The following is a 25147-nucleotide window of genomic DNA, read 5'->3' as shown; positions in this document are numbered from 1 at the left end:
CAGGGTGAAACATCACAGGGTGAAACAACTCCTCCTAAAGATTTTATATCAATTTAGATAAGTAAAATGGCGTAAAACAAGAAAAACAGCTTGTAACTCATACGTTTTTGTCATAAACTTAAGAATCAAAGAATCACTTGATTTTAGTTTTTCCATTACTGGTCTCTGATGACAAACCATTCAACAAAACATGCATAGAGCTTCTGACCAATTCCCTGTTTCCTATCCTAAAAGGACTCCCGTCCAGCTTTATCTTAGGAAACCCCCCAAAAATCCCCAAAGATCTTCTTCTGCTTAAGTCCTGCTCACAAACCATCAACTCCCGACCATCACATTCTCTGTTTCACATTACAAAATTCAACGACAAAGAGGAGGCACAGTGCAAAAAATCTGTTTTTTCGTGAGCACAGCAGAAAAAAAAGGAACCAAGTCACTTTCCCTCTCTTTCAGCTTGTTAAAGTGAAGGCGAATCCATTTTGCTTGTGTGTGTTGGAGTGAGGTGGCTGGCTCCGGCCGCACTGTGGCTTGAGGCGCCAATTATGGCTTTGCCCAGGCAAACACTCTCCCTCGCTATGACACGCACACAGGGTGGCCCCGCAATCACTGCATGCCACATTTGAAATGGCGCCCATAATGTGGTTTTCTCATAGTTGTGAGCTGACCCACTCCAGACCAAGTGACCTGGACTGTTCCCGCCCTCGAATGGAACAAATATGAAACGATAAACATCTTAGTTGCCCAGCATTTACTCTGAAGCTTCTCTTTTTTTGAGCAAGAGAGTTAAGGTTTGTTTTTAAATCTAAGTTATATTTAAGTAGTCAAATGTCTCCCAAGTTGTCATAAATTATATCAGGTGCTCTCAGGGGTGCATGGTGGTTCCTATTACACCACGTCAGAGCTGGAGGAGGCTTCTGTTTAGACACTTTGCTGTACAGCTCCTTCCCGCCTCCTCCTCCGGAGCTCCAGATATTGTTGTTGTTGTTCATGTTACTACCAGAACCCCCTTGTTTACCCGAGGGAGGAGGCACCGGCTCCTTCCGGGCGAATGCTCCCTTGTGTGGCTTGGGGGCGGTAGCAGGTTTGGGAAACTTTGGTGTTGGAGGTTGCGGCGATCCACGACTTAGACCCAGCAGCTTAGGAGAGAGTTTTTGGTGCTCTGACGGCTTCCCCAGGTATGCGGTGTCATAAGTTGCCTCTGCTTCGTCCTGTCTCCTCTGGCGCTGAGGCTCCAAGCGGGCCTCGTCATAAACGCTCATGCTAAGGCTGATGGGAAGGCTGCTGCTTCCTTTGGCGCAGCCTTCTGGTTCATCATATATGTGATCCACAGAAGGCCCAGCAGGTGGTGAGGCCCCCTCTCCCTGACCTCCTGGAGGTCTTTTGTTACTCATAACCCCCTTTCCGCCACCTCTTCCTCCTCCGGCAGCCCCATTCAGATTCAGTGCGCCTGTCCTCTGACTCAGGTCCATGCCTATATGGTCATACAAATGTGAATACAGGTCTGGAACCTTCTTGTTGTTGCTTCCTGCGGGATGATGATCCCCGCCTGAGGCGTCGTCTCCCACAGGTCGAAGGCGTGGAGTGGGCACAGGTGGTGAGGATGGGTTCTGACCCTTGATGGTGTCCACTGGGTCTGAATAAAGGCCATCACAGCTGGGAATGAGCAAACGGACAGAATCTGCTGGCTCAGAATAAAAGCTCGCCTGCTCATCAAGCTGGAGTACAACTTTCCCTGCTGGTCCTCTAAGAGATGGGGGTTCAGGCAAACTTCTCCCTTTGAGTCCTCCTCCGACTCCCTGTCCTCTGCCTCCTCCATCACCTCCCTCCCTTTTTCCAAGCACTCCATCAGCAGAGCCCGGCTTGCTGCCGCCCGAGTCGCCGTCCGCCTCCCGACTGCTGCAGCTACTACTGTCTCCACTTGCCGCTGTCGGACCGCAGCCGGGAACCGCACTCCGTATGTGTTGCAGTGACAAAGAGCCATCGGTGTCAAAGTTCTGGGGGCAGCTGAGATGGCGCTCCTCTACTTGAGCCTTCTGCGCCTGGATGGCCAGGTCTACCAAACTGAAGATCTCGTTGCCTTGCTTTGTATCGAAGGTAAAATTGCCAGGGCCCGAGTCGCATCGGCGTCCGGCTTCGAAGGAAAACATCACCTGGGAAAGATAAAGAGGTGAAATGTATTTAGAGTGCAAGACACAGCAATAGGGATGAGCTTTTGCAAATGTTCACGGGGCAAATGTAAGACAGTTGCATCTTTAACCGACTTTTAAACTCGCCTTTTTCCCTGACGAATGACACGTTACCATGGAATGCTAACAATAACTCTCTCTAGTTCCTGACTAAAACTCAACTAGTAGCAGTACAGTGTTTAATTATGAATTCAGAGGAGGAAAACATGTAATAATCATTTTAGGTGGAAACAATTTCCTGCGAGGGATGCGGAGGAAGTATTTGTTTGTTAAACTGGGCATGAACTGTACGATTTTTTTTGTCCTTTTTGGGACGATTTTCCAGTCGTGTGAGAATATTTTGGATTGGGTCAAGTTTGAGCCTCATCGTGCGTCCTGCGTTGTGTAGTATACAGGGGGTAATGAGGGGAGTCCTGCGTTGTGTAGTATACAGGGGGTAATGAGGGGAGTCCTGCGTTGGGTAGTATAAAGGCGGTAATGAGGGGTGACTAGCCTCTCAGGACCACCTCCTGATCAGGACTCGAAAGGTGAGGAGAAGATCAAACATGGTTGAACTTCAGTCGGCCCCCGTGAGATGTTCTTGGGCAAATCCTGCTGTTGATGCAGATCTTTGAGCCAATTTACCACGACCTCTAGTACTACGCACGTGCAAACAAGGGAATTCTTCTTCCAGATTGACAAGTCTGACGAGTACCCTAGTTTTTGGACGTGCAGTGTGAGCAGGTAGATCGCATCAGAGCGTTGGGCCTTACAGTGTAAGAATATACATTGTGAGCTGTAAACTTTTAAACCCTGCGGTTTCATCCTACAGTTTGAGCTGCAGCTTAGTACAACTATTAAAATATCGTACAGTGTGTGCCCAGCTAAAAGCAACAGGGATGCAAGAGAGAGCAAGACTTTCATCAGCTAATGGGAAAGTCAAAGAGTGAAACCAAATTTAAGCCTCTGTCTGGCATAATACATGTAAATATTTCCCAACACAAAGTTTGAAGCACAGGCATCTATTGGGAAATGCCATAAGTTAGGTGGGGTTCCACATTCTGTTTTGATATGTAGCTTCGGAGATTGCAGTTTTGACTATGCTAATCATGTTAAACAATATCATAAAATATTTATTCTATCTTTTTTTTTTCTTTTTTTTCAAATAATGCCACTACTCTGTCATGCATGCAGTTTAACATCATTTATGTTCCGGATATTAATTTAAAAAAAATGCTTGCTCATAGAAAAAAATTATTATGTGTGCTTGTTTATGTTATATTTTAATTAAGCTCTTTAAAAGATTAAATTGGTTGAGAGCTAAAATCAGTCACATGATTCTGATCGCTGCACATAGTGTGGATGAAGGTCAGACTTTACATGAACCGAGACAAACCAAACAGCCAGTTTTAAAGGTCATCTGTAAGTTTTAGATCGTGTACTCGATCTGTGAAACATCAAACTGACACAAAAACCACCACAAACGGAGCAGCTAAAAATAATCTGACCACATCTATGCTATTCATGCTTCCTCCTTATGATCACTGTAGAAGCCAAAAAACTTCCTCTCTACGTTTTCTGTGGGGTTTTTGTGTTGTTGTTTGCCCGTGCACTCACCCGGTCCCTGCCGTATCTTCTTAGCAGCTTGTAAGGCCAGACCAGGACGTTCCTTTTCGTTTTAGGCTCCTTTAAAATCAGCGCCTCGTTTTCCGCTTTCAGCCAGTAGCTCCCTGCGAGCCCGCAGCGCTCAGACGCCTCCGTACGTTGAACAGTCACCCAGAACTCATTCACTGTTGAGAAAAAAAAGGTCAATTAGGGCCTGTGTTGCAGTGAGCAGCCAATTGTCATATGAGAAACACTAAGCCATATTCTTACCCTCCTCCCTTGAGTAATAGATGAGGTTTTCAGACATCTGCAGGTCCTTGGATCCACCATTACAGTCTGTCAGGCTAATGCCAGTCCCCCCCTGTTGCTCAAACAGACAAAGTCAACAACATGAGAGAGACATCACGTTATATTTATGTTAAGCTATTTCTGCACAGGTTGCTTTATCGTGTTTATTGCTTTAAAAGACCAAGGATGGACACCTGGAAATTAGGTAGACAGAGACAGAAAGAGCAGACAAATGCATTTGACACACACAAAGGAAGTCTTAAAAAATCCTTCCACCCACGTCTTAGTCACTGGCAGACGGCTCGTATTTCCTTTAAGCAATCAGATGAGTGAACTGGTCATCCTGTTTTCAACAACAACACAAAAAAAGGAGAGCAGAGCGGCAAAGATACCTGAAACGCAATGTCACACATGGTGTCCATCCACTCCTTCGCCGTGTTCTTCTCTGCCGCGAACACATGCGTCTTGTCGTTTGTTTCCACGCAGAAAGCGGCCATGTTATCTTTAGGGCAGCTTTCGGTCAGAGCGGGCAGAATAGAGATGCACTCCGACAGGCGGATGATCTTCTTGTCCAACTTCCTGGTCTTCTCGTTGGAGCCGCTTCCCGAGGCCCCGCTGGAGCTCCCTCCTCCCGAGTCGAAGAACTCGAGGCGAGCTATGCCGTTTTGGCTGGCAGGGTAGAGGACAAACCAGTTTTTCTTCCATTTCTAAAGAAAGAAACAAAATGAAAAATGTTTATGAAAAAATATAGAGGGAGGCATCAATGCAGTACCTGCTTAGACAGTCAACAATTTAAGGTAATTCTAGAATAGAGTCCCATATAATTTTAATAAAAACATCCACCATCTGGTCTCCAATGTTTCTATTTAATTATGAGTCAAATTTCATAAAACTTACCAGGGCCTTAAAGGTTTGATAAAAGCAAAATATATTGAAATAAGCTGCAAAATAAGACTGAAAGTTGAATGTTATGCACGGTTTGAGCACTTTTATAACGTAATAACCATCTTTTGCCCAGACATGTACACTGTTCTCAGACTGTCAGTCACTTTTGATTCAAAGGGATGTAAAAATAGGCATTTACTTAAATTAGACGGTAAGCATCGAACACAGCAGCGTTTTTTGTTTTTTTTTGCCATTACGTCATCCCTGATCTGCTGCTCTGTGGGTGGCTCTTCTCTCAGACAGCAGAGCTCGTCAAAGCGCAAGTAAAGCTCTACAGACAAGTGCAAAATAAATGTCCCTCATTTCGTCCCTGTAGAGACAAATGGCTGGCCGAGTACACCGCATGCAAAGCTGATGAGCATATGAGTTTCTGCCTGTGATAAAAGTTACACAAGTCTTATAGGGTATATGACAAAGGAACATTTTAAAGTTCATTTATCAAGTTGACTGAGTTGGTTTTTACCCGGTAAAGGGTGATATAAGGCGTGGATATTTTTAAAAGCCAGCAATCAGCTTTCCGCTGAGTCACTAAGCCGAATTCTGTCATGCAGAGTCATTTTAAAGACACTTTCAAAAACTGACATGCTTATTTGCTAAGAAACAAGGAACTGCTGAAATACATTTACAGCAAAACATGAAGTGACACAAAAACAGGAAGAAGAAAAAGATTAGAAAACATTTTTTGGTTTATGAGACAGCTGATGTTTAATTTCATTGCTGCAATGAAAAGAACAGAACCGAATACTTTCTCACTCATTAGGAGTGAGTATTGGCATAGGTGTTCCGATATGATAAATGTCGCGATACTTGGGCCACAACGCGATATTATCACGATATTGCAATATCGCTATATATTGCAATAATTGTCCTAGCTATCAAAATTTTATTTATAATAAAAAAGGAAGTGACGTTTATGCTCATCAGAAGATATTGATCATTTAGCTATTTTGGTTTCCGTGTTGGTTGGGTTTGAGTCAGTCCACGCCTTCCACTGTGACTGACTAATCTACAGTTATGGTGCTGCGTCACACAACAAAAAGGCTCCATGGTGCTATATAGTGTGACGGTGGAGAGGTAGCACATCTCCCCTCATGTTAGGTGAAAATGCTTCTTTTTTATCGATACTAGGAACTGAAAGATCAATATTACATTGGGCAGCCAAAAATCATGATATATCGCCAAATCGATTTTTCCCCACACCCCTATCACTCTGAGTTTCTTTTTTCTTTTTCTTTTTTTTTGTTATAACCAAATTTGTTGAGTTTTGCTCAAAAGGTGTCATGGTTTTGGTTATGTTATGCTTTACTTTGCTCCTTGTTTTCTGGTTTTTATTGGTTTAATTCCTATTTTGTTATTTCTAGATTTGTTAGTTCTCATGTTGTCCTCTGTTGCCCTCGTGTGTGTGTGGTCCTTTCCCCTTGGCTCCCTCGTTGTCTCCTCACACCTGCTCCTTGTCAGCTCGTTAGCCCTCCCTTTGTCTCTGTCAGCTATTTATGCTCTCCCTCTGCTCTCACTCTTTGTTGGTTCCTCTGTTGTTGCTGGTCCTGTCATCGTTGCAATTGTCTCCCCTTGTCTCTCCCTGGCTCCTTCTACGTGTTTTCCCTTGATGTCTCCATGGTTCTGGTCTATTACTTTTTAGTTGGATTTTTGGACTGCCTTTGCTAACCATTTTCATAATTAAACTACAAGTATTCACCTCAGCCTCTCTGCCTCTGCATTTGGGTCCTCCAAACCTCAACCAAACCCTGACAGAAGGAACCAACCAAGAGTGAGAGCAGAGGGAGAGCATAAATAGCTGACAGAGACAAAGGGAGGGCTAACGAGCTGACAAGGAGCAGGTGTGAGAGGAGACAACGAGGGAGCCAAGGGGAAAGGAACACACACACACACACACAAGGGCAACAGAGGACAACATGAGAACTAACAAATCTAGAAATAACAAAATAGGAATTAAACCAATAAAAACTAGAAAACAAGGAGCAAAGTAAAGCATAACATAACCAAAACCATGACAAAAGGAGAGCTATCGTAATATTACAGTTTAAGCAATTGTTTCTAATCTGTGTCGTTACTTTCTTTGTTTAAAAGGAAAAAAGAAAAAAAAAATGGATGCCTTTCCTAATTTATCAACCCTCTAGCAAACTAAATAGGAATAAAATGGATAATGAGAGCATGATTTTTATTATTTTAACTTAATCTTGGGTCACAGAATGATTTAAGACACATGCTGAAGTTTCAGCTATGTTGCTGCAACAGGGTGTGTAAAATTATTCTGAAATGTCGGTGAGAAGGTTCAAAATTAAACACTGGGTCGGACATAAAAGGCACCTCATAGATGTTGAACAGGAAATTGCATCATGTATATAGAAGGTGATAATGGCTTCAAAACTAATTAATTTTTAATATGTCTGCTTACATACCAGACAGCAGCACCACAAACCGAATAAAAATATCAAACCACCGAACTAAACCTTCCAAGTTCAGCCTAAAGGTATAAAACTACCACCTGGTTACCTCAAAAAGTCCAAAACAAAATATAAAAAAATGAATTAATGAGCTCATTTTCTGTTTTCCTCCATATTTAGTTTTAAAAAGAAAGGAGAAATAAAAAAGCTCTGTTTTTCTATAGTATTTTATGAAACAAATTTAAAAATGTATTATTCATTGTTGGTTTTAATAAAATAATAAATAAATTATTGATACACAGATTATTTTCAGGGATACATCGCTAGCCGGTATTGATTGCTCATATTAATACTGCTGTTATGTTGCAATAACCAGTTTTTACTGGTCTAGTTTTACATATCAGATGGGTACCGATATGTACGTCCATATTGTGTATCCCATGTTTATTTAGTTTTTAAAATCTAAATATGTCCACCCTGTTTTATGACGCCCCACAACCAGCAAACTCTTTGAATTCTCCAACCACCCACATCTCCTCAGACCACCTAGCTGAGCTGATCCCTGAGAAAGATTTAAATAAGCCTTATTAGTGTCAGAAGACCAATAAAGCACAATGACCTGCCAATGTCTCCCCCTCATGCTCAACAGTCTTTGACCTCCATCTTCCCTCGGATCTTCACCAAGTCTCTGCAGCTGTGTGATCATCTTCGTCTTTCTGAAGCATCATCACAGCTGGACCCAGTGCAGTTTGATGCAGTCAGCTTGGACCTACACCACCTCTACCGCCTAGATTTGTGCACGTCCGTATACTTTTATACTTCAGTATTCAGTCTGTACCATGTTCTTCAATCAGTGTTTGGTGTGGCTCATCCACAAAACAGGAAACGCTCAAACTGCAATTAACAGTTAGTTGGTTCTTCCATCCAATCATATATGCTTTTTTCAGAAAATCATGTTCATAAACATTCTTATTCTTGGACATTGCTTTAACTTAGTTTGTTCCATAGTTTTACACTTCATTAAATACACAGTCGTTTCATTTTTGTTTGAGCATATAGGATATTTAGGTCTAGCAAAAATAATTTAAAAAAGAGAACAAAGTCATTAGTATATTAAGCCTAAAATTTAGAGTTGTTGAACTTTTTTAAAGGTAATCAAGAAGTATTGGTAACATTTGCCTTATAGCTGAAGTGGTTAATGACATTTTAGAGTGCAGGTTAAAATCACAGTTTTTTGTGTAGTTTTCCATCCCCTATATCACTATAGAAATTAATCATCTGATAAAGTAGTGACAGTAAATTTAAGTTTGGGACATCATTCGAGAGCAATTAAGATCTATGGCCTGAGCTGAAAAAACATATCAAATGTTAAAAGGAATAAAAAATGGTGATTTCACAGCTTTGATTTGAACTATGCCACTTTTATAAGTATATATAATTAATATTCTTTATATTCTAGGGTCTAACTCTGGGGTCTGCAACCTATATAATCCAAAGAGCCATATCTATATTCAGTCCAGCTAATTAAACAAGTTTACAGCTGCAAATATTATGTGACCTTTTTCTTAAAAGAGAAAAAGATTACTTATGTTTTAATAATATCTCCCAAAGGAATTCTATCCCTGTTTTAGGTTTATACATTTTGAAGGTTTTAAAGAGGAAAAAGAAACTTGGGAAAAGAGAATAAATACACTTCCAAGTATTTGGAGGGGGGGGAAAAAAAGAACATTTTTCCTTCCTCAAAAAGATAAAAAAAAAGACATATTTCAGTTATATTTAGAGTCAATTTATTTAGGAAATTCAATGCTATGTGTCAATGGATAAAATGCCAACCCGCATTAGTTTGCATTTCTATTTTTCCAAAGATTAGCTATAGCTGTTTTTCATTTTTTAGTCAAAGTGATAAAGAGCCATTGTTGAGTGTCTAAATACACCTGGTGAAGCTAATTGACATGCATCCAGGTTGATGTTGAATAAATGCATTGTGGAATTGTAGTGTGTATCTGTGGTACACATGCGGACATATTTAAATAATTTCAAATCCAAAAAGAGCATTTGCATGTGACTGAATGCATTTTCTCATCCATTATAGAACACTAAAAAATACCCAAGACTCAACTAGCTTGTTTAAAAAAAAAACTATCATGTACTAATTATTGCTTGAGCCACTAAAGAGCTAATGCTAAATGACAAAACTCTTAGATGCAGCAACCATTTGGCATATTATATCCTTGTCACACTAATTTCCTTTTTTAATTTATGCAAAAACAATATCAAACTGTATCTAAAGCTGTTATCAAGTCAAATAAGAAATAGATCTCAATGATTTTTAATTATTTACTACATTAAAGTCATACTACAAACAGCAGTGTTCTGTAATAACTAATGATTATGTGTCATAAATACTTTGATATAGTTACAGCTGGATTGTAAGTCACAGGGAACAGAGAGAAATAGTAATGGAGAGATAAAAAGTTCAGCATTAGGTGCGAAATTTTGATGTCTTTTCTCAGGGTTTATACCACAGCTTACAGGAAAAATAGCAAAATTATGAAGTATCCCTGCTCCTTTGTAGTAATAGAATATGCAACATGCCACTTTATTTGTTTTATCTGTCCATAGATTGCAAAGCTAATGTTCAGGGCAAGTCAGTTTATTTTTGGACTAAATCTGAAATCTATAAAACCCAATATGTTGTCAACTTCTAGTAGAAAAAAAGGTTCAGCAGATGTATAAGTCAGACCACTAACAGTGGGGGATCAGATTGAAAGAAAGTAAACGGTTATATTTTAGTCAAAATGATCCCTCCAGGTCTTTATTTTAGCCGCTGAGGCTTCATGTAGGTGGAGTGTGGTGATACAGCAGATCTAGTTTGACTGGTGCTGCACGTTAACATTTGTTTGAATCAGCAGGAAGAGACCACATGGATGATATTAGTCAGCACATACACATTTACCCCTTAAATCACAAGCTGGTTATTTTAAAAATTTTGCAGCTGTGGAAGTCTCAACCAGCCATTAGTCGTTATTATTATTTTCTTTTTACTTGTCACATTCTAGTGATTCTGCAGAAAGAAATCTACCAGATAGTTTTAGTTATCCAAACTCCAAATGTATGTTTTTAGACCTAAAGGAATTTCTTCCACCTTTCTTCTTACTGCTTTGAAAAGCTAAACGACTTAATACAAGCTACTGAATAATGAGGTGAACATAATTATCTCTTCAAATATTTACATCTTTTAATTAGAAATGAAAGAGGATGCAACTAGATTCACATCAAACGCCTAACTTCTTATTAATCCATGAGAAAATGTGAACTTAATAAAAGGAGATCAAACATTACGTCTCTTTGAGAGGTGTTTAGTGTGTTCTGGGTTTTTACTATTTAATCTGCATCAAAATCAGCTTTTAAGTTCATAACCTGTAAAAATCTGCACATTTCTTTAGCTTAAAATAACCTTGGTTATGCTTCAAATTAGTATCTATAAGTGCATATATTTCATTATAAAATAACGTTACTTGAACTTTCAATAGATTACAGCTATTTCTGAAAGCTTCTTCACCTAGAATATAAGTGATATACAACTTTATGAAATAATTACAAGCTTTTTAATGAAATGTTTTAAATATCCAACAAATATCAGTGGAGACCCAACAGAACCATGTGATGTACTGTTTGTGTTATAATGAAGTCAACAGCGTTTGTCTGTAAATTTACACCAAATTATAAGGTTAAATCTAATTTAATGTTTCCTACGAATACATTACATTATAATAACACCTAATTAGAACAAATCCACAAAAGGACTTAATATATTGTGTTCAATCCTCGTTTACAGATGTTTAATCTTTAATGTATATCATAAAAAACTATACAAATTTTCTAAAAAACAAAAAACAGAAGAGATCTGATCTGACCCATGGCTTCATGTCTGTAAACGACGCACAATCTGAACATTCAACAACGATCAGAAGCAGCTAAAACCTCCCTTTAATTTATCGTGACCATTTAAAATTACTATAACTTGAAAGAGTCATACTTATCAAGTCATTTAAATTGGATTAGTTTGTCTATACAACTGAAGTCCCAAACAATTCGTCTGGAGTTAAATCTAAAAAGTCAAGTCTAGCTTTAGTCACTGTTTTTGAAAATCTAAAAAACAGCAATAAAAATTATGTTTAAATGTAAATATTTATCAGAAAATCATGAGCTTTCTTGTCATTAAAACGTCATCTACTGCTTGTGGTTCTAAGCTGGTTTATTCAGCTGGACTGATCACAAAAAATGACTCTTGCATTGCAAAGGTTGCAGTTCATATTCTGAGTTCTCCTCCTGCATATGAGGACTTTTCATGCGTCATAACCCCTGACAGGGTTAAAAACACATTTCGCATCAGAGCTTTATCTTGTTTTACCCTAAGGAAACAACGGTTAACAATGACAACTTCCTCCAAGGGGACAAACAATGCAACGCTGAACAAAAACAGAGAAGGCAGGTGTGTTGGTTAGCACACGTTCATATGCATATATTTACAGGAAAAACCCTTTTTTTCCAGTCCAGCTTCATTTGGCAGTCCCATCAGACCATGCTTCTTTGTATCACGTTAGTCACAGAGTTTAGCTATGCCGCTACAGTTACTAACAAAGCTGAATGACAGTCAGACAGAAAGAGAAGAAGCTTGTGACAGGAAGGTCAGCAGTTTTTTTTTTTTTTCATAGCCTTATAACCAGCTGGGAAAATCCAGCTGAAAGAGGACAAATGAAAAACAGCTGCAGAACTTTATATCGGCTCTAAATCAGAGGGATGTTCCCTTTACTTAACCGTCTGATAATAGTTAACTTAGAGCTATTGTAAAAAGAAGGCATCTGGATTTCAACATGACCTACATGTGGGTCAGTGTTTGTCTGGGGAAACTACCAATCATAGTAAGAAATGCCAAAAGGGATATTTGTTGGTCCAATATGAGTTACTTAGCTTAAAAAAACACACATAAGATCAATTTAGAAACTAAAAAATATGCTGCTTTAAGAGTTGTGTAGGTCGTAGCAACACTAGCAATCGTCTATACAAGATAGTAAGAGAGAGTCACCATTTGAATGTTAATAATATCATTATAAGTCTAGTTATTTCCACGTATGTCAACATTTCAGCTAGAATCTAACTGAAAAACAAACACAAAAAACTAAATCAACACCCCTCCATCAATTCTAGGGATTTATGATAAAGCCAAAGAGATCTAGTCTTTAACAGGTTCTTCATATGAATTAAAGGTATAGTGGAGGATATTAGCAAATTTTTAAAAAGTCCTGTCCTCTCCACTTAAAAAAAAAATGCATCTGCGCCTAATGCACATGTCAGAGTGTGCACAAGCACATTTCTCCTCATGCACCCTCTGTTTAAAAGTTGCTGTTTGCATCGCTCCTACAAACTTACTTTTCAAATGTTGATTAGCAATTTTTCCACTATGTCAGATTTAACACCGGTAAGTGAAAATGGGGAGGAGCACATAGGACGGCCTTAAATAAACATATCAGAATGAATGAAAATTAGGAGGACCACTTATTTTGATGATCCACCCGCAAAAAGAACATCCTCCACTATACCTTTGCCTATAAAAAAAACATGACTAGTATAGAGAAGCATGGTTTTAAAACCTAAACACTCACTTTTGGTTTCTATAAAAAAAAAATGGAAAGTCGCAGTCACATGCTGCTAATTAAGTGAGCTTAAAAAAACAACCTTCAGCAAGTATGTAAACCCATTACTGTATCACAGCAGCGCTTTAAGTAGATTTTATTTATTCTGGGCCATACAGATGCTAAAGCGGAAAGACATCAGTAAAGACCTTAGATAGGTTAGTAGCTGTCTATTAAGGCCTTCATGGTCATTTCCAAACTATTTCAAACCAATTTTTAAGGCTGTAATAGAATCATTCAAAAGCAGAAACCAATCTAAGGCAACACATCAGAGAAATTACAGAAAATACGTATCAAGCTCTTAACAAGAAGGGTAAACCCAACAAAATACCCAACATGGTACAATTAAGAAAACAGTGTCGGTCTGACTAAAAGCTTTTTGGATCTTCTGAGCAAACCGAAAGACTTCTCTAACAATGGCTTATGGGCAGGGAAGGCCAAAGCAGATTGTTATGACTCTAACGATGTTTATCAATGACAGGATTGGGGTATCTTGTATTTGTTAGGTTCACAATGATCTGAAACTGGGTCGGCAGCAGGACAATGATCCCAAACCCGGCGGTGGATCTATATCAGAATGCTGCAGTAGGTGTGTCCCTGAGAAAGCCCAGACCTCCACATGACCTTAAGATGTTCTTAAGAGAACGGCACAGAAAGAAAGAGCAGGCCTCAAAGAACTTAAATGAAGTTCCTCTACAGAGGAAGGATGGCACAAATTAATTTAAATGCAAAACGACAACGTCAGGCTAAGGAAGTTCTACCATCTTCTACGTCATGGGCAGCTTTTCATTTCACTGTCGTTTCTTTCTTGAAATCAATCATTCTACACCATAAAATACACTTTCATGTCAAGTAAAAAGGTGTAATTTCTTCAAAGTTTCATGTCAGGTGTCGATAAGGGTTGGCGTGACTAAGTGTGACTTCTGAACTGAGGTAAATGTCCGTATTTACATCTCAGCATCGGGTTCTGGGGGTAGATAAAGCACTTCAAAGCTGTCCTCTCTACTTTATCATTCATAGCATGAAAATAGACAGCATCTGAGTCCGTCCAATTATAGATTTCTAGTATTTGCATGATAGCACAGGTACAACTATAGCCACAGGGTGTATTTATCTCATCTCTACAGAGTTCTTGTTTGTCCTCTCTGAGGTTTTGGTTTCCAGTTGTGTTTTTGTTTTTTTTTATCTGAGGTAAAGACACAATTGACTGCCTTCAGACTTTAAAGGTTCTTGAGTTAAATATGCCACTTTTGATATTTATAACGAACTGAAGCATTCCGTTTTTTAAATTCATTTCATCTGCATACCAAGCCTAAACATTATCTGCCCCAGAGGACAGGAAATATATCTCTGCTTCCTTCTTCTGCATCCAGAAAATGCCTCCAAAAACGTCCATCGATCCGTGCCGTTCACAAGGACCATCTCTTGACGCCTTCGCGCAACAGTTTTTTATTTCTCGCCAGGGGTGTGACAATGTAAGCCGTGTTGCAACGTGGTCCTGAAATGTGTATGAAACGGCTGGGCCATATAAGGCAGCGGAGCCTTGCACTGAGTGGAAATTATGCAAAAAAGATGAAGGCAGGGAGAGGGACAGAAACTTCCACACTGATGTAGCAACGACCTGCTGAAATTCACCGAAATAAACAAGATGCAAATGAAAGTTCGTTGGCTTTCGATTTAATAAAACAAATAACCTCCGACTAATAACATAAAGGCCTAAAAATACACCTAAAAAAAGGTTCTAATCATCCGGTGTGAGCCACACTGTTAAATTAGGCTACAGTTATACACTTATGAAACCCTTTCCAGTCAGAGTTAAGTTAGTTATTAGAATATCACCAAAGATGCTCATGCATCCATGCAAAGTGACGTCATCACTAAAACATGTAGTCATCTGTGCCAATTTGATTATGCAGAAGATCATTTACCTTTTACCAGTAAAGAGTAACTGAACCAATAAGCCTGTGGACGTAAACATGGCCGGAGCAGAAACACAGCTTTTTTTTTTTTTTTTCTGTAGGCCAACTAAAGGGGAGGGTGAAAGTCTTCCAGTTTATCAGAGAATGTCTGCTGCTGCTTGTGCGTGTTAAGGAGACAAAAAGGGGTTGTTTTTGAGAAGGAAGGGAGGAAGGGAAGAAATCTGCTTTAACCACAGGCTGAATGAAAGCATGTTTTAACAAAAAGACCTCTCCAAAGTCATCTGCTGAAAGACACTTGGCATGATTGGTCTCGCATGTTCGGATCATCACATGTCACGTCAGGTCAGTGAGTCAAATCCTTACGAAGAAAGAAAGACAATCCTAAAGTCCACAGCAAATTAAAATAGATGGACATTTTTTATGTGCTGTGTCTCTACCTGCAGCCCCCGCAATAAATAATCCAAAATAATGAATAAAACCTTTTATAGGTCAGAAAAGCACATCTATTATTAATTTTTCCTGCAAAAATTCTACTCTAGATGATTCCATTAAAAGGTGAATACAGCTAAACCATACATCTAAATAAATATAGGTTGGTTTAAAATAGTTTTGTGGGTCTATCAACCTTTAATTAGAGATCAGCACCTCCAGTGTCCTAAGAAAAGCTAAATTTTCTGATAAATCATTGTGAGAAGTGTTTATATTGTTTATAGATGGTAAGTGTTCTCAAACCATTAAGAAAAAAGAAATAAAATCTTGTTAGAATAGAATGAGTAACTTACCATCTGAGCTTTATGACTGCAATTAGGGCTGCAACTAACGATTATTTTGAATATTGATTAATCTGTTGATTATTTTTTCTATTAATTGATTCATAATCGTATAACTAATAGATCCTTAAATAGGATTTTGATGCAAATGTTAAACTTTTCAACAAATTTGGCATAACTAATGCTTTAAGAGAGTTACTCTGTCAGCTAAAGGCATATATATATATATATATATATATATATATATATATATATATATATATATATATATATATAACCATATATTTAATACAATTTAGATTTAATTACTGCTCAAGGTGGCTCGCTCTGTCAACTAAATGCAAATTTTCCGGTTTCTATACTCCAGTTTAACGATTAATCAACTAAATTAGTTAACGATTATTTCAAAAATCGATTAATCACGTATAATCCGATTAATTGTGTCAACCCTATCTGCAATAAAACCAATAAATGAAAAACATTTACAAAAAAAGCTTACAGTTACAGTGTCTGTTTATGTATCAGACGTCACATTGCACTATTGTATTTTTCCCTGTGTGAAACAGCTGCTTATTACTGTCTTTTAATTACTATCATTGCTGTGATGGCATAAGCAGCAAAAATATCACCTTTTTATATTCATTGACTTGTTGTTTTGTTTTGTTTTTTATGATGATGACTAATAGATGAATATTTGGCACTGAGATGCAAACCGCCAAAATGAACATGTGTGCATGAGCTGCCTTATTGACAAATAGAAACAGGACAAAGTTACGTATGCAGGAGCAAAGAGAGCAGGATGGCAAAAGAAATGTCCTGGTTAGAAAATTGCCATCTTTTAGTTTTTCTGCATCTCTCTCTAAAAGTAATTTAGGTTTAAATTAGCAGCCTGCAAACCACACATCCAAACAGGGCCTTGTTGAGCATTCATCTCAAACTACCCGTAGTCTCCTTTGTGTTTAGTCTATGAGGTAAGATCAGATAATGAGGCAGAAAATAAAAATTGTAATGACCTCCCTCACGGTGTTGAAGTTAACAGAAAAGGATTATTTATCCTTTATAAAGACAGTGTTACCATGTGTTAGATGCTTTTTGCTCGAGATTAGGATGACAAGTAAAAAACAAAATAATCCAACCAAACCTCTACCAACTCAGCAAGGTGAAAAAAATATGTATTTACGTGCATTTAAGTCTATTAAGAATTAAGGTTGGAAATCACCCACATAGATAAAGCTGGTAAACAATGTTTTACGGTTGACCAGTGAGTCAATTGTGATTGCTTTGGTTTGGTTTTCTACCGTGGGTAAAAAAATCGCACCTTCAGCCATTTGTTTGGTTGAGGGTGCGATGTTTGCTGATACTAAATCGCATAATTTATTTCATAATTCTTCAATGTGTGGAATAATCAGCCCATCTCACTCAATTATTAAGGTTGATACACCTCATAAAAAAAACAAATATGATTTGATCATTTTATCGCTCTTAAAGGCAAAAGAAAGTTAACTCTGGGCAAATCATTGTATTTGTAATATGATTGGAATTTAACCAAATACAATTCTCAAACTGCAGGCGCTGTATTTCTCAGTCCAGCAATAATAAGCTTAAAATGGGTTTGCAACCACACAGAAAGAAAGTCTGGCACACACTGACTTGTGCATGCTAGTTGAATTTTTGCAAAAAAGTTAAAGCAAAGTCCTACAACAATGGAACCTGGACAGGAAAGATTTCTAAGTTATAAAAAATTGAAACCCTGCAATAAAACATCTACATGCTTATGGTCAGTGCAAAAAAAAAATATATAGAGAATTGCATTATTTGATTTAAAATAATCCCAATAATCATTTTTGGCAAAATCATTCACCAATAAAAGGCATTTACATCAACAAAACATAATTATATCATTAAAAAATAATTACGATATTATATACTACAGTCCTGTGCCTTGTGAATTTAGAAGACATTTTGAATTATTGTCTTCATTTTTGCATCATTGTTTTTCTGTTTTGTTCATTTAATCCATGCATAGATGTGAATCAATGCAATGTCACACCCCTATTAGCATTAGCTCGTCAATAAATACAGAACCATAAAAAGCAGAGGAAGCACAATTACAGAAGCATCTATTAGATATTAACATCTGTATCGGTCCAAATACTGAAGGATATTATAAATAAGGTGTCAATGAAAATGGGCCTGATTAATAGGAACATATGCATTTAGTTGATTTCTATAATTAATTTAGATTAGGTTAAAAGAAAAGTTTACCCGTTTATAGGCATCTGTATTTGATTTAATGCATAAGACTGTAATATACACGGTTTACTATTAGCTTCTAGGAAGTTAAAACAATTTACCGTTTTTATTACTTCCCTCTGTGACCTTATACTGATCTAAGGTCGGTTTTTGGGATATAAATGTGTGCATCCATTATTCTGCTTGCTTGTAGAGAGAAGCTTATGACAGCCTCCTAACAAACAAAAAATAACAGAGCTCTTGTGAAGTATCAACATCAGCAAATATCCAAATTCAAGTATTGGAACTGGATCAAAAGTGAAAGAAAGCAAATCGTTGCATCCCATCATAAGACATAATGATTTATGGCTTATCTAAAGTCTGCTGAAAGACATAAAACTTAGTTTAGGGTGCTTGTAATTTTCAAAAAAGGGTTAAAAACATTTTGATTATTCAAAATTCAGTAAAAATTCCATTTCATTATTACAATATAAAACATTTTGGTTTGTTTATTAAAAGTTGATATAATTCATTTCTAATTTAGATAGTAATGTTTGTTTTTTTATTTTCTTACAATCTGAATCAAAAACTTAAAAAAAAATTGGAATATACAGTAGGAAATATTTTCATAGACCAAATATAAACTAGGATTCCGTATTTGTGAAAGATCAGATAAAGATATAAGTGATATACATCAAGTTATAAGCTTTGACACTCTGGCTAAGGTACTAAATAGAAACCAAATATTATTCTACTTCTACGTTATTAATACTCTTATCTAAATTTTAATTGAACTATTTAATATGAAAAATATGCCGTCTATGAGCCTGAATGTAGCTCTTCTCCTCTCAGTTATAACAGTATCTCCGTCAAAGGCCTTCCCTATAGTTGTAGCTTTAAAACTTGCAAACTTAAAGTTGAGTTGGCCGAAAGGAGGACCCTAGATCAGGAAAATATGAATGTGTTGCTTTTCTACTAAAGCTGAAAAGTCACAAATGATCATCTTACAGTGTGTTTGTTGCTGTGCAATCATGGGCATGTTTTTCCTTTGACAAACGGGCCGTAATATAGAAAGAGAGACGTTCACCTGATGGGGTTTGATAATAATTATATTAGAATAATTGAACTTAACTGATTTCACATTGGAGACATTTACTGCTGCATTTACTGTATGTAACCCATCACTTTGGGGAGCAGTGGGCTGCCATTGTGCGGCGCCCGGGGAGCAATCGTGGGTTAAGGATCTTGCTCAGAGACTCAGAGTGGCAGTCTGTGGGAGTGGATTTCAAACTCACAATCTCAGGATTCCAAGCTCTATGCTCTAACCACTAGGCGGCCACTACCCTTGATGTATAGTTTTCAAATAAAAGTGGAATTTCTGGGTTAGGCTAAACTTTCTGATCCCTGTTGGTCACTTAATTTCTCCTCCACCGTGCAGTGCCTGCGCCATCTTTGTTTACAGTCGCCGAGGTCGGGTAGTGACATCCTATGGACAGCATATCCCATAATGCTTTGCGAGGAGAGCTCTCCGAGCTTTAGTGACCGTGTGAAACAGTAAAAACACACATATATACGCCTGAAAGTGCGCATGCGCAGAAAAAGAAAGCTAACGGGACGAGCACGTAGGACGGCTTTACGTAAACATATCACCACAATGATTGACAATTAGGAGGACCACTTATTCAGGTGATCCACCCAGAAATAAAAGATCGTCCTCTATATATCTATATAATTAAAGACGTAGACGTATTCCAGCTAACAAAATAAGCCTTCATTTTCGCTTTTAACATTTTATCATATTTTTTAAACCGAAGATTTGTTGCTTTATGATGTAATCTGGGATATTTGAGACATTAAGGGATCAGCTTTGTGAACATAATCTAAGCTGGAATAAATCTGTGAAATAGGTTTTCTAATAAGTGTTTTAAATTTGGCTTAAAAGACCTAATAAAACTTTTCTAACCTATAAAACTTACACCATGAATGATAAATCCATATGATTTAGAGCTTTATTTCATTCAAAAAGTCCCTTAGAAAAATATTAAACAATTAATAAAATCAAAGATTTATAGAAAACTTTTCATACGCTACATTTTTTTTGTGACAGATCAATCATATGCATAAGCAGCTCATATGTTCGATCTGATGTGATTCACCCAAGGTAGAGCATTATTAGGAAATACAATAAAACAATGCCTGGATTTTAATCTGAAAAGTGTGGCAGGCATTTGAATTTTGCCTCCCTGGGTCAATACTTCATAAATAAAATTTAAAATTTGAAAAACTAATTTATGAAGTTTGGTTAGTTTAAATGGAGAAAGAGCTTCCAGCCATATTTATAAGGAACATCGGGGAAGAGAAAAGTGTTTCCATGTCCTGTTTTGAACATTAACCATTTTTTTTTTCTCGCAGAAGCCAGAAATCACTAGCCTGGGTGCCATTCCGAACTTAGTCCCGCCCACAACGTTTGAGGTCGGGAAGTTCGGTCTGGCATTGTTCAATAGCAGCGCGAGTATGCTCGCCCAATATCTGGTCGGGCCAATCAAATTGTCAGGGCGGGCTTTATACGATGATGGACAGATGATCAACAGTAACGTAATCAACCATGGCACCAAAGCGCGCTTGGGTGACAACAATAATGGCTGCCGCTGGAGAGTTGAGGTGAGTAGATTCTGCTATTAGGTCTGTTCTAGAAGATATCGACAGCAAATTAATTTTAAAAGAGGAACAGAGAAACGCGATCAAGGCATTTGTTGAAAAAAAAGATGTTTTTGGCGTCGTTCCTACAGGATTCGGCAAAAGTTTAATTTATCAGCTGGCGCCCTTGGTCGCTTAACATACGTCACGCACTCCGTTGCTCTTATTGGTTGTAGATCTATCCAATTGAGTGCAGAGGCATTTTTTTTCGAAACACGCCCCCTAATCACAGCTCTATGGAGCAGTATCAGACTCATATTCTGACTAGAATTGAGTCGGACTACGTCAGGCTAAGAAATCACATAAAGCGAGCGTAAAAAATGCAAATTTGGGAGGGAGTTTCTTTTTTTTTATTTGATCGTTTCCCATCAACCTTTTCGGACACAACGCTTCAAAAGTGCATTAGGAAAAGCTGATGGAAACTTACCCAATGACCTGTGGAAATCTGCAGACAGGCTTTTCTATGACCTTTCAATCTACATTCAATAACAGTCTATAGGTGTTAATGTATTAGGAGCTGTTCTTCATCCGCCATGTTTTTTTATCCAGGTGGAAATCTACAGATAGTGCAAGGTGTGGAGAATGTGGGTCGAACAGAGGGGCGTGGAAGATCAGATGACGTAATTTGGCTGCTCAGTTCAGCATGGACCTCAAGGACGAGTCAAGCATAAACCAATGATAACAATTATCATGTGCTATAGAACTCTACAGCCTCTCTATAGTTCTCTTTTGGGCTGATTCCCTGTTAGTTTGCTGTTGTGCCATATGCTTTGTACTTCTGGACGATCTGTAAAATGACCAAACCTTGGTATTTCACTTTATCCTGATTCTTTAGAACCCTATCTATAACCTCTCTGTTGAGTTTAGCACATAAATCTTTATGCTACAATAGGACAAAAAGTTCCTATACGACACATAATCCTGTCTCAGTACAAAATGACAACCCTCTTCCTAAAACACACCTACAACAGAGTATAAATGCAAAATTACACCCTTCACCACATTATTACAACTAATAATCTGGTGCTTCTTTCACTGCAAAATACAACATTAACATATGAGGGTCTGTCTGTGCAGAACAAAAGAAGAGGAGGAGATCCGACAGTAAAAATCCAACCAACAACACGAAACGCTGTCATATAAATCTCACAGCCTCAAGGAACATAATTCCAGTTTAGCAGGGCATAGATCGTGGTTTAACCTGTCTGCAGGGGGAACATGTAAACCTCAATGTGTAAAATCTTCAAAAGGGTTCGGTCGGCAGCTGCAAGCCAACGAAAAAACAAGTCCGAGCGCCTTTGGCAAAATTAACCTGCGTGCAGCAGAGCTAGACAAGATCAAGCAGATACAGACATGACCTCCCATCAAAGGGAGCACATAATCACTTTGCTGGGCTGCTCAGGTGGGGATCCAAAAACAGAGTCCGAATGACAGCTTGGCAGGCTAGACGTCTATAATTATAACAGCTTTTTTAAAAACAATCCCACAGCATCACTATGTTCGATATTTCTAGAAGCGTAAGGTGTGTTCAGCTTAGTTTTTACAAGGAATCTGTTGCAGTGGGTGCTTATTTAGAAGTATTACGGTAACCCGGAGCTGAGGGTTCGGTTTACAGTTGTGTTTTCGGGAAATGTTGATTTGTCTTCCACCTAATATACCAGCAAAAAATCAAAATACACCCAACGTCAAATAAAATAGAAAGTTTTTTTTTAAGGATTCTAAATGCCTCGTCTCACATATCATGATTATAAAATGGAAATATTCAACAGCACAAAGATGTTGAAGAAGAACCCTCATTTCGGTTGTCAGAATTTCTGCACATGAAGTTTGCAGCTCAGTGGTTTGCATCCTGGCGGCCTGCAACAAATGCCACAACTTCCCACGTCACAAAACACACACAGCAGTCTGATACAGGAACCTGTCACATTTTCCACCTGAGCACGTGGGGGAACAAGCCAATAAGTAGTTGTGTGCATGTGGGTGTTTGTCCACTACCAGTTCTAAAGATTGCATAATTCACCTCAGCCAGCCTCAAAGCTGTCACAACACTTTCAGAATAACAGAAGTTCAGCTTCCTGTTCTATTTTTTGTCTTGCCAGCACTCATGGTTTCAAACAATGCATTTTTTGTTTATCTCCTCCGACACACAAATAACTCTTGTCCGTTTTCTACTGAAAAGACGACACGATAGACTTTGAAAGTGTATTATGGAAGGATGAATATGCATTATGAAGTGGTGATTCGAGAACAGGAAGCACGGGGCACAGTGTGTTTTGTCGTCCCATGTCATATGACCGCCATACAGAGAGAGAGCAGGCTGGACAAAGACCGTCTCATAAGTTTGAAGGACTGACTGTTATCAAGTGGTCCTTCTGAGAGACTAAACTGGAGCAAAGATGTAGAAAACAGGAAGAAACAAACACAAACTGAAGTCACTATCATTTAACCGTGTGGCCTTGGAAGGTGTTAGGAGAGCTGCTTTCAGAGTCCAAGGTAAACTGAAATACAGCTGGAAAACTTTCTAAATGGCTGCCATCTTGAAGTCTGGACTTGCATCAGATGCAATCAAAACCAGAACATGTTGGTGTCTTTTTTCCCATGGTCCAGCATAGCATGCCAGGACTTTTGATAACGTTATGGAGTTAAGGCCTTGGAGTCCTGCACAAATTCCTCTGCATATCAAAGCATGCAGTCAAATATGCAGCCAGCTTTTCCTACAGCTACAAGCTGCGATGTTAACCAGTCCAGTTACTGATATATATGCATACTTCGGTTTTAAAAGTTTAATGCAAACACCATAGAAACCTCTACTGCCTGCTTTTATCCTGTTTTTATCCTACAGTCACTTGCATTTACTCTGCTTTTATTTTGCTTTTATTCTATTTGAATTGCCTTTGTACAAAATAAACTCACCTTTATCACCAGTTCCTGCACACTACCAGCCAGCTGGCTGAAAGCAAAAACTATTGTATGTCTTCCTTTCCATTTTTCAATTGAAAACATTTCTGAGCCCACAAGAAAACACATTTTTAGATGGTGCTGATTTCAAAATCTGTTTGTTTTTTGTTTTTTTGTGTGTGTTTTTACCATATGTACTATATCCTTACACCCACACGCTGTAACTCAGGAAATTACATTAAACTGCCATAGATTGCACAAGGTTTGCTTTTATAAAAAAAAAAAAAAACTTTAAAATAATTTAATTCCATCTTCATAGCTTTTGTTTGTCTAACTTTAAGTCCTGTCTTGTGCTGTTTTGCTGTAATAAAGGCTTAATAGCATCTATTAAGATGTGTGGATGGAAATGCATTATAAGCCAACAGTGCATTAATAAATAAATAATAAAAGTCTCACCTTGCCAAACTTTTGGTGCTGCACATAGAGTTGTCCCTCCTTCACGTGCGCGTCCATGTTTCTATTAAAACTAAAGTCGCTCCTCCAGAGGAAAAACTAAAAGAAAAGCTTGAAGTTGAACCTGGATCACTTTTGCTGATAGGGTTTATTATCCCCTCCTGTTTCTCTGGTCCGCTCCTCAGCCGTTAAAAGGCGGTTTAGTAGGGAAGCGATGCCATGGTGGTGGGGGAGAGAAGAGGGGAGAGGGGAGGGGAGGGAGAGGCTCCAAACCAAACAGTCCAGTGGAAAGTTTAGCACTGACCGAGTTTGCTCTTCTTTCTGTCCCCTATCAGTCCTCCTGTGAGGATGCAGCGGCTCAGCAGGCAGAGCCAACGAAACACAGAAAACCACTTCCGCTTTCCACTTTCAAAATAAAAGCACAACACACTGACAGATATCTATAGAAGATAACTGAAGTTTATTGATCTGACATTGGAGAAACTAACCTCTGTATTTAACCTTGGAGAGCAGTGGGCTGCAGCAGTTTTGGGGTTAATGGTTTTTGCTCAGAGGGCAGGAGTGGCAGTCTGTGGGAGTGGGGCTCGAACCCAGAACCTCAAGATTCCAAGCTCTTTTATGAAGTCATGCAATCACACAGAAAGTTATGTGCAAATGTTGGTATTTAAGAAGTAAAAAATAAAAATAAATAGTATGATTACAAATTAACAATTTAGTGCAAAAGGCATGTTTTACAAATTAATTTCCTTAACATAGAGATTGCATGTAGGAAAAGGATAAACATCTGATCAACTGTTTATTTTTGTTTTGTTTTTCCTCTCACTATCTATCTATCAATCATATATCTATCTATCATCTATCTACCTATCATCTATCTATCTACATATCATCTATCTAGCTATCTATCTATCATCTATCTATCTATCTATCAATCATCTATCTACCTATCATATATCTATCTATCTACATATCATCTATCTATCTATCATCTATCTATCTATCTATCTATCTATCTATCTATCTATCTATCTATCATCTATCTATCTATCATCTATCTACCTATCATATATCTATCTA

At 38.2% G+C, this 25147-nt stretch overlaps 1 protein-coding gene across 1 annotated transcript; it reads right to left on the bottom strand.

The window, feature by feature from the left end:
- On the bottom strand, window positions 1-24396 carry LOC107098301 (docking protein 1-like). The gene is made up of 5 exons (XM_015395901.1): window positions 24074-24396; window positions 4448-4762; window positions 4038-4128; window positions 3780-3952; window positions 1-2147 (listed from the first exon to the last, which is right to left on the bottom strand). The coding sequence occupies exons 1-5, from the start codon at window positions 24128-24130 to the stop codon at window positions 819-821; spliced, it is 1965 nt and encodes a 654-aa protein (XP_015251387.1). The 5' UTR covers window positions 24131-24396; the 3' UTR covers window positions 1-818.
- Between the last annotated feature and the right edge of the window lie 751 nt (window positions 24397-25147).

Source organism: Cyprinodon variegatus, unplaced genomic scaffold, assembly GCF_000732505.1.
Source record: "Cyprinodon variegatus isolate N-32 unplaced genomic scaffold, C_variegatus-1.0 Scaffold767, whole genome shotgun sequence".
NCBI classification, from domain to species: domain Eukaryota; kingdom Metazoa; phylum Chordata; class Actinopteri; order Cyprinodontiformes; family Cyprinodontidae; genus Cyprinodon; species Cyprinodon variegatus.
Note: the sequence above shows the minus strand (reverse complement) of the source record. Positions and strands in the feature narration are given on the sequence as shown.

Bases quoted from the DNA above. Each gene is read 5' to 3' on its own strand.
- LOC107098301 (XM_015395901.1), bottom strand. From the start codon at position 24,130: ATGGACGCGCACGTGAAGGAGGGACAACTCTATGTGCAGCACCAAAAG. The intron at 4,129-4,447 runs GTATCTTTGCCG...TTTGAGCAACAG, and splicing joins TGTGTGACATTGCGTTTCAG to GGGGGGACTGGCATTAGCCT. The intron at 2,148-3,779 runs GTGAGTGCACGG...TATCTTTCCCAG, and splicing joins GAAGATACGGCAGGGACCGG to GTGATGTTTTCCTTCGAAGC.